General features: G+C 46.6%; 1 protein-coding gene across 1 annotated transcript in view; it reads right to left on the bottom strand.

Annotated features, from left to right (window-relative positions):
* MYO9A (myosin IXA) overlaps positions 1 to 13,634 on the bottom strand; it is a 467,296-nt gene that overhangs the window by 208,550 nt on the left and 245,112 nt on the right. The window contains exon 9 of the mRNA XM_039491520.1: positions 10,155 to 10,244. Within this exon, the coding sequence (XP_039347454.1) occupies positions 10,155 to 10,244 (90 nt within the window). The remainder of the gene's footprint in view (positions 1 to 10,154; positions 10,245 to 13,634) is intronic.

The raw sequence follows: 13,634 nt of genomic DNA on the forward strand, positions 1-13,634 counted from the left end.
TTTAAGGGAAATTCAAGGCTGACAGGCTCAAATTTAATTCCCAATTTAAAAATGACATTTTCTATCTTAAAATGTCCCCTGACAGTAACACATTAAGACGGCTCCTATATATCTACTGAAAGCACAACACATTAGTGATTGGGGGGAACTGAGACTGGGACTGTAGCTCCGACCCCCACTTCTGAACCAGTAGGGATTGGAAGTGAAATAGCTTAACACTCTAACAGAATTAATGGATTCCAGGGAGAGCAGATTCCAGCCCTCTTCAATAAAACTGCAATAATGTGCTGAGTTTGTTGGGATCATAGCTATTCATATGACCTTACATTTAGTTTTACCTCAATATCTGAGAGCAGGTATGGAACTAAAATTGTACTCAAGTACAGTAACCCTGTCAATTTCATTGTGACTCCAAGAACAGAGCCATCAGGGAGAGTAAAGATTCAGTGCAATATAGATAAGCAGCATGCATACATGTGAATGTGCATATGTGCAACCGCAAATGGCCCCTCCTCGCAGGGTTAACAGCTGTCATTTTCAATCTCATTCTCCAGGTTGAAGGTTTTCTCTCCATTATCCAGGGGCATCTTGAAATAGATATATTTTATGGGAGGGTCAAATATCTAGGAACGAATGATCTACTTTCATACAAATTACCTCAGTTTTAACAATGTGAAGGGAACATATATACAGAAATGATCGGATAGATCATTTGAACATTGTAGAAATGTTGCAAAGGAAAACAGTTTTCAAAGTTTTCATTGGGGCACCACCGGATCTTCAAGCTACTGTTTCAGCACACACACACACACAATGATGTTTCTAAACACAATACAGTAATAATTCAGTAAATGGGCATACAGAACACAGACAATTTAACGCTTCATTATAAATCAACCACGAATCATCTCAAAAGACCAAAAATAACCATTGATATACCCTGGACTCTTATCACCAGGGGGTAATTGACAAAAGATTATTTATCTCATTCTAACAGGCATATGGACAAGGTGGCCATGGGATGGAGACCAACATGCAATATCTGTCTTACAGCTTTATGTTTGGGGTAACAGAAATGAGCCCTAGGTTCCCACTCTAGTATGTATGGGTATGAATATCTTAGTTTCTAGGGAATGAACTGGAGACAACTCTCTGCTGTTATCTAAGCTAGGGGAAGAGAAAGATACTCTTCTTGTAGGTATGAAGCAGTTCCAGCTGAAGAGCTGGGCGCACCCTCAGTCTGCTCTGATCAGTACAGGAGAAGGGGTAGCAGTTGGTGGCCAGAGGTATCACCTTCGCTACTAATCACAGCGGTAAGTCTGGTACCAAAAAGGCCATGATGTCCATCAATGCCAGACAGGATCTTTGTACCAAGTACCCTGATGCTGTAGGTAGGCAAATAGAGGACATCAGTATTGGGTGCCTTGGTGCAGAGGTGTCAGTAACAGGTGATTTCTTATGGACCAAAGTTGGTATAGAGTAGTGGTCACCAACTGGTTGATTTAGATTGACTGGTCGATCCTAGAGGATCTCCCAGTCAATCGCGATCTCTGTGGTGTAGAGTGGCTGCTGCTAAAGCAGGCTCCCTGCCTGTCCCAGCGCCATGCCACTCCCAGAAGTTGCCAGTGCAGCCCTGTGGGCATAAGGGGGCAGGGGTCTCCCTCCACGCGCGCTCCTGCCTGCAAGCACCATCCCCACAGCTCCCATTGGCCAGGAACAGCCCCTTCCAGGAGTGGCATGGGGCCAGGGCAAGCATGGAGCCTGCCTTAGCCTTGCTGCACCTCCAACCAGGAGCCGCCCAAAGTAAGTGCTGCCCGGCGGGAGGCTGCACCCCAACCTCCAGCCCCATCCCAGAGCCAGCACCCCATGCCCCCTCCAGCACCCAGAACCCCTTCCTGCACCCCCAGCCCTGACCCCCCTCTCAGAGCCAGTACCCCATACCCATTCCCACATCCCAACCCCCAGCCCTGACCCCCTTCTCAGAGCCAACACCTCTCACCCCCTCCTGCACCCCAATCCCCTGCCCCAGGCTCAGTCCAGAGCCCCCTCGCACACTGCAAACCCCTTGGTCCCAGCCCAAAGCCCGCACCTCCTCCCAAACCCCAACCCCAGCCCGGTGAAAGTGAGTGAGGGTGGGGGAGAGTGAACAACGGGGAAGAGGGAGAGGCTTTGGGGAATGGGGGGGTCTCGGGGAAGGGGTGGGGTAGATCCTGGATTGCCCTTAAATTCAAAAAGTGATCTTGGGTGTAAAAAGGTTGGAGACCACTGGTTTAGAGGCACAGTAACCAGTATCTGAATGGGTGCCAGAGGCCTTGAGCTACCTTTTTCTGAGGCAATCTGAGGGTATTTATGCCTTCTTGGGGAAGGACCCAGTGAAGGAGACTTGGATCTCTTCTTTTAGGAGTTTGGTGGTATTTTCTCCCCCATGCCCTGAAAGTATACTAGACACGGATATGGAATCTTTGAAGCAGCTGTCTCAGATCTGCAAACTGAGGAGCCAACAGAGCATTTTTTCGAGAATGAGTGCTCAGGAATTTCAGTCCCAGACACTCCAGTGTCTGAAGAGAAATGCACTGATTTATCCAGAAGAAACATCTTCAAACAAGACTCCCTAGCGCTTTCAATTTTTCTTTAAGAAAGATTTACATATGGCACAACTATCTTTTAAGTGCCCTTCACCAAGACACAATACCCATCTGGTGTGTCCATCTTTAAGAAGCATTACTGCCTTGCACAAAGGACAATTTTTAAAGCCTGAATATTTATGTTTGGTCATAACAACTGGTCCCAGTACCTGGTCACTCTCAAAAGCAGGAAAGAAAATGTTTCTTCTTCTAATATGAAGTAATGAAATCTAGCAGAGCTAGCTCTAATGACTGACTGACTGACTGCTATCTATTTATAATATAAGACTAGACCACACAGCAAGTGAAGCTCAGACACTGTGAGGTCTGACTCCTAGCCACAGGCAGAGAGAAGGACCTGAGCGAAGGTTGGAATCCCCCCAGAGTTGGCCCAATCTTTATGCCCTTCAGTGGGAGGCAGGAGGACACTCAGGGAACAGGTGTGGCCCAGTGGACACTAGGGGCCAAAAGAATCCAAACTCAAGTTTATAGGGTTCATGCACATCAACAGGGGAATACATAAAGACAAGGGCCTGGTCTACACTAGGCGTTTAAACCGGTTTTAGGAGCGTAAAACCGATTTAACGCCACACCCGTCCACACTAGGAGGCACCTTATATCGATTTTAATGGCTCTTTAAATCGGTTTCTGTACTCCTCCCCGACGAGAGGAGTAGCGCTAATATCGGGATTAACATATCGGAATAGGGTTAGTGTGGCCGCAAATCGACGGTATTGGCCTCCAGGCGGTATCCCACAGTGCACCACTGACCGCTCTGGAAATTCATTTCCTGCTTCCCCAGCGTGGAGAGCTCATCAGCACAGGTGACCACGCACAGCTCATCTGCACAGGTAACAATGCAGTCTCCTGAGAATCGAAAAAGAGCCCCAGCATAGACTGCACGGGAGGTACTGGATCTGATCGCTATATGGAGAGAGGATTCAGTGCTAACAGAACTGCGTTCCAAAAGACGAAATGAAAAAGTATTTGAAAGAATTTCTAAGGCTATGACGGATAAAGGCCACAGCAGGGACTCAGTGCAGTGCAGAGTGAAAGTTAAGGAGCTCAGACAAGCCTACCAGAAAACCAAACAAGCAAACGGAAGGTCTGGGGCAGGTCGAAAAACATGCCGCTTCTATGCTGAGCTGCATGCAATTTTAGGGGGCTGTGCCACAACTACCCCACCCCTGACCGTGGATTCCGAGGTGGGGGTTGTAATCTCTGCCATGGCTGAGGATTATGCAGACGGGGAAGATGAAGATGAAGAAGAGGAGGACGACCTAGCAGAGAGCACACAGCACTCCGTGAGCCCCAGCAGCCAGGATCTTTTTCTCACCCTGACGGAATTACCCTCCTCCCAGCCCTCCCAAGCAACTATCCCAGACAATGACGCCATGGAAGGGACCTCTGGTGAGTGTACCTTTGCAAATAGCAAACATTGTTTTTTAAGCAAGCGTTTTTTAATGATTGATTTGCCCTGAGGACTTGGGATGCATTCGCAGACAGTATAGTTACTTAGAAAAGTTTGTTAACATGTCCGGGGATTGAGAGGAAATCCTCCAGGGACATCTCGATGAAGCGCTCTTGTAGGTACTCCAGAAGCCTTTGCAGAAGGTTTCTGGGCAAGGCAGCCTTGTTCCGCCCACCATGGTAGGACACTTTACCACGCCATGCATGTAGCAAGTAATCAGGTATCATTGCATGGCAAAGCATAGCAGCGTATGGTCCCGGTGATTGCTGGCATTCAAGAAGCATTCGTTCTTTATCTCGCTGTGTGATCCTCAGCAAAGTGATATCGTTCAGGATAACCTGGTTAAAAATCAGGAATTTAAGTAAGGGGGATGGCCATTTTCCTACTGGGTTCGTGGACTGCAGCAGCTTAAAAAAAAAAACCTTTCCTGCACGTAGCCAAGCGGGGGGAGGGGAGGAGTGAAATGCCGATGATCTTTTTTGTGTTTGGTCACCGGCGATCTTCCCCAAGCTACCATCCACGCAGTGGGGGTGGGGGTGGGAAGGGTGTTGATTAGCAGGGAGCTAGCGTGGTATTAGCCATGCATTGGGGGGAGGGGTAAATCACTGGAGAAGCCGAAAGACAGTGGCTTACCATGGCCGCATGCAAGCTTAATTCTGATGCCTGGACCTGTGTCTGTGAGATCTGTAACTCCAGAGCTGCAGGCACTCACTATTAAGATGAAAAATGCGACCTTGTAGGGAAATCACATGTGCTATGTAAGGTGAATAGTGCTGTTCACTGTGAAAGAGTATAACCATTGTTCTGTAAAATGTATCTTTTTAAATATTTCTCTCCCTCATGCAGCTGCAAATTTTTCAAGCGTCCCTCCTCCATCCCAAAGGCTAGCACAGATAAGGCGGAGGAAAAAGAAGACGAGAGATGAAATGTTCTCGGATATTATGGAAGTTACACGCAATGAAAGAGCTCATCTGAATGAGTGGAAGGACGTGGTATCAAATTACAGGAAAGATGCCAGTGAACGTGAGGACAGGAGAGACACCCAAGATGAGAGGTGGCGGCAGGAAGACCGGCAGGAAAATCAGAGGTGGCGGCAGGAAAATCAGCGGTGGCGGGATGCAACTCTGGGGCTGCTGCGTGATCAAACTGACATGCTCCGGCGTCTGGTGGAGCTTCAGGAACGGCAGCAGGATCACAGAGTGCCGCTGCAGCCCCTGTATAACCACCCTCAACCCTCACCATGTTCCATATCCTCCTCACCCAGACGTGTAAGAACGCGTGGGGGGAGGCTCCGTGCACCCGCCCACTCCACCCCCGTGGACAGCCCAACCAGAAGGCTGTCGTTACTGTGAAATTTTTTTAATGGCCTTCTCCATCCTTCCTATCCTCTTCCCAAACCACACCCTTACTTCTCTCCCTCTTTTTATAATGAATTAATAAAGAATTCATGATTTTTAAACGAGAGTGACTTTATTTGCATAAGTAAGCTGTACTCGAAGGGGGAGGGTGAGTTGCTTACAGGGAATGAGTCAATCAAGGGGGTTGGGTGTTCATCAACAAACACAGCAGTCACACTGTACCCTGGCCATTGATGAAGCTTGTTTTCAAAGCTTCTCTGATGCGCACCGCTTCCTGGTGTGCTCTTCTAATCTCCCTGGTGTCTGGCTGCGCGTAATCAGCGGCCAGGTGATTTGCCTCAGCCTCCCACCCCGCCATAAAGGTCTCCCCCTTACTCTCACAGAGATTGTGGAGAATACAGCAAGCAGCAATAACATAGGGGACATTGGTTTGGCTGAGGTCTGAGCGAGTCAGTAATGTCCGCCAGCGCGCCTTTAAACGGCCAAATGCACATTCCACCACCATTCCGCACTTGCTCAGCCTGTAATTGAACAGATCCTGACCACTGTCCAGGCTGCCTGTGTATGGCTTCATGAGCCATGGCATCAAGGGGTAGGCTGGGTCCCCCAGGATAACGACAGGCATTTCAACATCCCCAACTGTTATTTTCTGGTCTGGGAAGTAATTCCCTTGCTGCAGCCGTTTAAACAGAGTAGTGCTTCTGAATACACGAGCGTCATGAACCCTCCCTGGCCATCCCACGTGGATGTTTGTGAAACGTCCCTTGTGATCCACCAGTGCTTGCAGCACCATTGAAAAGTACCCCTTCCGGTTTACGTACTGGGTGCCCTGGCGCTCCGGTGCCAAGATAGGGATATGGGTTCCATCTATCGCCCCCCCCCCCCCAGTTAGGGAATCCCAGTGCAGCAAAGCCATCCACTATGGCCTGCATGTTTCCCAGAGTCACAACCTTTCATAGCAGCAGCTTAGTGATTGCTTTGGCTACTTGCATCACAGCAGCCCCCACAGTAGATTTTCCAACTCCAAATTGATTCCCGACTGACCGGTAGCTGTCTGGCGTTGCAAGCTTCCACAGAGCTATCGCCACTCGCTTCTCTACTGTGAGGGCTGCTCTCATCTTGGTATTATGGCGTTTCAGGGCAGGGGCAAGCAAGTCACAAAGTTCCATGAAAGTGCCCTTACGCATGCGAAAGTTTCGCAGCCACTGGGAATCGTCCCACACCTGCAACACAATGCGGTCCCACCAGTCAGTGCTTGTTTCCCGGGCCCAAAATCGGCGTTCAATGGATAGAATCTGCCCCATTACCATCAGGATCTCCAAAGCGCAGGGGCCCGCGGTTTGAGAGAATTCTGTGTCCACGTCCTCATCACTGTCATCGCCGCGCTGCCGTATCCGCCTCTTACTCGCCTCGGTTTGAAGGTCCTGGTTCACCATATACTGCACGAGAGTGCGCGAGGTGTTTAAAACATCCACGATTGCGGTATTGAGCTGAGCAGGGTCCATGCTTGCTGTGCTATGGCGTCTGCACAGTTCACCAAGCAAAAAAGGCGCGAAACGGTTGTCTGCTGCTTTCAGGGAGGAAGCAGTGAGGCTGTACCCAGAACCACCCGCGACAATGATTTTTGCCCCATCAGGCACTGGGATCTCAACCCGGAAATTCCAAGGGGCGGGGGAGGCTGCGGGAACTATGGGATAGCTACGGAATAGCTACCCACAGTGCAATGCTCCAGTAATCGACGCTAGCCTCGGACCGTGGACGCACACCACCGATTTAATGTGTTTAGTGTGGCCGCACGCACTCGATTTTATACAATCTGTTTTGCTAAACCGGTTTATGTAAAATCGGAATAATCCCGTAGTGTAGACGTACCCAAGAACTTGAACTATGTATTTCTGTTTACCAGCTGCACAGTTTTTATCAATTTCTGAAAATCACTTATTTAAAAAGTCATTCATGCCCATCCAGTATCCTTGACCTGCATTATTATGCAAAAGTCCTAGATGTCATTCCCTGGGGCAGTGTCTTGCCCAAGGGTAGCAGACAGCACACTGGAAGTAACTTCTGGGCCAGTCAAAGAGAAGAATGATGGGATGTGAAGGGAAACCCATCCATTCCTGGTTACGCCAAAGCATAAAGTAAGAAGCCAGGATGCAAACAGACCGAAGAAATGACTCATACGAGTCCTCTATGGGGGACCTTCCACTGGTCTCAAAAATAAATTATTCCAAGGTTGTTACAGTTGCTTAGAATCTCATTGAAAGTCTTCAACAGGTGTCTACATAGAATGATACTCTGAGATGAACAAGTATACACTATCATTAAGCACTGCACCTACAACTCAGTGCCATGTGATTTTGATATGAGGGCATGTAGCATTCCATTATCCATAAGCCATTAAAATGGTCACACATCCCCACAAAACCATTTGTAATATCTGCAAGAATGTAAACAGTGCAAAGGCTGTGGTAGGGTGAACAAGCTTAGTCAATCGCCTGAAGACATTCTTCCACACCAAGTTTTCCTATATTTATTTATATTTAAAGGGTCTAAAAGAGTCAGAACTCATCAAAGCTAAGTGTATTGTGGCACTCGCAGCTAGCTGAGCTCAGGCCACAACCTCAAGACAGTGTTAAGTGTCCCAATGCACTTGTCTGTTAAATGTTAATGTTATTGCCTACATTTGTCTGGAACCTGCTGAATGCTATTTACATTGTATATATATCCTGTTTGATGTGTACTAGTGCAGGGGTTCTCAAACTAGGGGTCGGAACCCTCATGGGGTTGCAAGGTCATTACAAGGAGGGTCGCGAGCTGTCAAACTCCACCCCAAACCTCACTTGCCTCCAGCATTTATAATGGTGTTAAATATATTAAAAAGTGTGTTTAATTTATTAGGGGGATTGCACTCAGAGGCTTGCAATGTGAAAGGGTTTGCCAGTAAAAAAGTTTGAGACCCTGTAGCAGGGTGGACCCTGCTCCGGGGTTTTAAGGGGTTAGAAACAGCTTGGCAGGGCTTGAGAGCTGCTGCTCTCAAGCTGAGCTGATTAGAGAAGTGGCTGCAGCTGGGGGCCACGCCCCAAACTGAGGAGCAGGGCCTTATAAAAGGCAGGGAAGCCAGGAGCCCAGACAGCCTCTCTCTGGTGATAAAGAGAGATGGGCCTGGCTGCTTGGTAGATGAGACAAGGTACCTAGGGTGAAGCAGGGCTGGGGACAGGCTAAGGAGTTGGGGAGCTCTGGCCTGGAAAGCCCCAGGCTGTGGCCTAGCAGAGGGCAGAAGGTACTGGGAGGTTGCAGAGGGCAACTTAAGGTTAGGCCAAGGCAGCAGGTCCAAACCCCCTTTGCCAATGATGAGTACTGGATACTGCAGTCTGCCCCAGCGAACGGGCGCTAAATAGAGACTGGGCAGTAACCACTACTGAGGCGAAGTGGGGATAGTAGGGTGGGGGGTTCCCAAGGAAGGGGAAACCCAGACAGAGTAAGAAAGGGGTTATTGCCAGGGGGCAGCACCCCAGAGAAAGGGGCACCGGGTCTAGGAAGGGACACGGGGGCCAGAAGAACAGGTGGATCACAGGCCTGCAGAGGGCGCTCCGGAGCTGGACTGAACTCTATTCGGAGAGCAACCAGTAGGAGGCGCCGCAGGGGTGAGTCCAACCCGTTACAGACCCACTGTACTAGCGTAACTAAATTAATTTGTTACAGCAATGTCCTTTTTCATGTATGTATCCTTTGCTTAATTAACCTTAAATCAAAGTATGTATTAGCATTTAGATGAAGATTTACTTAATGCATGAAAACTAGTGAAATACTAATGTTATTGTCTTTATCAATCTGAAACTTGTTGATTTACATTGTAAACTACCTATAAACCATCTTAGTAGTCTGAATGGCTGTTAATAAATGTATCACCTTTGGACAGCCTAGTGAATGTTAAGCAACGAAGATCACAGACTGTCTGCATTTGCTATTCATCAAAGTCCACGTGGTGAAGACCCCTGTCATTTTGCTAGCCTGTTTCAGCTATAAAAGGGAAGCCTTAGGAGTGATCCTTACCTCTGATCCATCTGAACACTAACAGGGAGGCTCCAGATGCCAAACAGAGGTCCCCAAAAGCCATTTTTGGGAAGCCCTGAGAGAATTTATAAGACTCTATGACATTGGCAGATTGCTATCTCTCTGCTTTCATTCTGAACCAGTAAACTCTAATTCACCTGTATTTTACCTGCTTTAACCTTGTTATAACTCATATCTTTTTCTTATTTAATAGATCATTATTTTTAGTTTAGTAAAGGATTGGCTACAGTGTTGTCTTTGGTGAGATCTGGAATATATTTTGACCTGGGGTAAGTGACTGGCCCTTTGGGGCTGGAAGTAACCTAATGCGTGGTGAATTTTGGTTTTAATAACCTTTCATCATAAAGTCCAGTTTGTGTGGTAAAAAGAAGCTAGAGAGCATAAGGGGACTGTCTGTGACTCCACGGTACATCTAATATAGTGATCCATTGAGTATACTTTTTTTACTGGCTTGGCAAAATCTAAAGATAGAATATACTACCCATCTGGAGTGTCTGCCCTGGTTTCTAACAGTCTGACCTGAGTTTGCCATTCCTAGCTGTGAGCCACTCCTGGCACCATGACATGACACCAGAGCACTGAAAACCATGTTAATATTCCTCCAGTTTAATATAAAACATCACGTACCTCTGCAAGTTTGTATGGTAAAATAAGCTTCTCTCCCACCGTCACTGTCTTTCTGGTAACCAGGGCTTCAAACAGCATCTCTTCTTTTACCTAATAAAACAAAAATACTAGTGTTAATCAATAATTCTAGGAGAAAACTAAAAGGGCCACAAGTCTGGCAGCTATTGAAAACCCAGTGTATGCGCCATGAGATGTTACAAGGCCAATATAACTCTGTACATAGAGCTAGTATTAGAAAATGGCACAACGGCATGTTTGAGAGCCCAATTTTCTACATTACATCTAGTAATTTCTAGTGCTTTCCAGTGGTTCAACTTGTCAGTGTTTGTAGCCTGGATGGTTTCTCCCCCTCCACTTTTTTTTTTTTTCCCCAGTTTGTTTAGTAAAAAAACTCCACCGCTTTCTAGTGCGATCAGGATGGGTCACAATTACCGTACAAAGTAGCAAACTAGCACTGACACTTTAAAAGAGAGGCACTTAGTACAATGCATTGGATTTGACAAGCTCCCATAGAGATAGCATGAACACTACATACAGAGAGAAAGTAACGACTGAAAATGCCTGCTACTGTACAGACTGAATAAACATCTGAACAAAGGCAATTTTTGGAGGTGGAATGGGGACAGAAGGCTTGGAAGAAGAAGGGGAAACAGGGAGATCCTTTTCAGCTGCAAAAGAACAGCCGGTACTCACAGAAGGAGCATATTTTTAACAAGGTGACAATCATTCTGCCAATCAGCAACCTTAGAAACTGGTTTCAAAGGCCTGGTCTACACTAGGGCGGGGGTTCAAACTAAGGTACGCAAGTTCAGCTACGTGAATAGCGTAGCTGAACTCGAAGTACCTTAGTTCGAAGTACTTACCCGTCCTCACGGCGCGGGATCGAAGTCCGTGGCTCCCCCGTCGACTCCACCACCACCATTCGCGGTAGTGGAGTTCCGGAGTCGACGGGAGCGCGTTTGGAGTTCGATATATCACGTCTAGATGAGACGCGATATATCAAACTCCGAGAAGTCGATCGCTACCCGCCGACCCCGGCAGGTAGTATGGACGTACCCAAAGAAAATTAGATGTATAAACCAGACACTATGGCAAATGAGTGACTACTGCCAATGAAGAAGAACTGCAGCTGCCAGCATGGACACAGCCCTATAGTGGGCTCTCAGGGTGCCAGGAATCAGATCCCTACCACAGCTTACATACTCCACTATACTTGCATCATATGAACTGTTAGGGAAAAGGGCCACATCCTGCAAGATGAAAGTCCCTTTTGCATTAATATTCTCTGAAGGCATTTAATTCAGGATGGATACAAATCAATTTTTTGAAAAATAAATAAATAAATCAGATTTTTTTTTATTAAATTGGATTTTTTTTGATAAAATGCTTTTTGAAGGAAAAAACCCATCTAAAGATAGATTATAGCTCAAGGATAGCTCATCATGGAATGGGGATTATAAATTCTAATTCTATAGTATGAGACAATATATTCATGTAATGTTTAAGAAAATTTTTGCAAATGAGTTCCAATAGTTCATGGATTAGGAACGCAATCTTATGGGGTTCCAGGGCTTCTGTATAGGTTAATCTTTCTATCTACCCAATGGAACTCAGTGCTCAGGCTAGAACAGGGGTGGGCAAACTTTTTGGCCTGAGGGCCGCATCAGTTTTCGTAAATTGTATGGAGGGCCGGTTAGGGGAGGGATTCGTGGCCCAGACCCCAACTCCTATCTGCTCCCCCCTGCCCCCCCAGGACTCCTACCCCATCCAACCTCACCTGTTCCCTGATGGCCCCTCCCCAGACCCTTGCCCCATCCACACACCCCTGCTCCCTGACTGCCCCCAGACCCCTGCTGCCCCATCCAACCCCTCCTCTCATTCCTGACGGCCCCCCCAGGACCCCTGCCCTATCCAACCACCCCTTCTCCCTGTCCCCTGACTGCCTCAGAACCCCTGCCCGATTGCCCCCTGCCCCCCATCCAACCCCCCCTCTTTCCTGACTGCCCCGCAGGACTGCTTCTTGGAGCAGCTGGTCCTGGAACCCACCAGAGGAGAGGCACTTCTTGATTTAGTCCTAAGTGGGGCACAGGATCTGGTCCAAGAGGTGAATATAGTTGGACCGCTTGGTAATAGTGACCATAATATAATTAAATTTAATATCCTTTCACTTTTACAGCATGATTCACTCTGAGCTTGGAGGTAGAGAGATGAGAAGTGCCGTAAGTGCTACTATTATTAAGATAAATGCTTAGCAACAAACAGCAAATAGCAGGCAATATCATTCTTCATAAAAGCCACAGGAAGAGTATAATTAAAAACCATGCCTATATGTCCATAACAGCACATATGAAGCAAAATGGATGCAGTATATGTTAAAAATATAATATGACCTTTCCTGAAAAGTCAGATTTATTTTCTTAACTTGCAGCTAAGGCAGTCAGACCAAAGATATTTAGATGATTATTAATTTATTTGTATCACCATAGCACATATAAGCCCTAGTCATGGACCAGACCCTATACAGCTAGGCGCTGTACACACACACAGAACAAAAAGATGGTTCCTGGCCCCAAATGCTTAGAGGAAGTCTAATTATTTTTCCCCTCTATATCCCACTACGAGATAGATCTGCCTATGAAAGATAGGCAAGTTCAATGATTTATTATTTCATCAGAAAATACAGTTTCAGCTGCTCAAAGATTTTTATGCTGAAGTAAAGGAATTAAAAGTAATGAGACTAGCTACTGTGATAAGAGTATGCTAATGACATCTACTGTACTGTGATTATGGCATGTTATTTTCATACCAGCTATAAATTTATGATTTACTGAACTGTTTGGCAGCTTGTTTAAGATTATTGCTTTGGTACAGTCAGACTTGATTAATCTGAATATTTGTATAAATGCCATTTTGACCCAGATTAAGCAAAACTGATTAATCCTTTGGAACCTGGGACTTCCTCAAAAGAAAAGTGCTTTAAACCTTTATCAGCAGTAAAGAACCCATGCACGAGTCAACACTGCACCAATTCTCAAGCCACTTATCAAATTCCTGGCTCCACAAACGACATACACCACTCTGACAACTGAAAAATATACTCTGTCACTTAATTTAAAAAACAATTAAATTAAGACATAACATGGGAGTTTAAATAGCGCATTAACTGAGGACAAGTTTCTGCTGTGAAGCTTGGATGTCCCTAATCTGTTAGGAGGAGCCACTAAGAATACGACACTTCTATCAGTTCTGGCCACAGTGGCAGGATTTCAAAGAGGTATGGCATTTGTGGATAAGCATGAGCACATGGTGCTGGATAGCCGCTGGAACACCATCTGAGCATCCTGCTGTATTAAATTCAGTCTCAAATGCAAAATAAGTGGGGTCCCAGGCACAGACTCCACACGAAGTATCCCAAAAGCCATGCAATCTGAAAGATTACCACTAATCCTCTGTGTATGAACACATAGCTTGTGAACACAA

The sequence above is a fragment of the Mauremys reevesii genome, linkage group 10, assembly GCF_016161935.1.
Source record: "Mauremys reevesii isolate NIE-2019 linkage group 10, ASM1616193v1, whole genome shotgun sequence".
Taxonomy (NCBI): domain Eukaryota; kingdom Metazoa; phylum Chordata; order Testudines; family Geoemydidae; genus Mauremys; species Mauremys reevesii.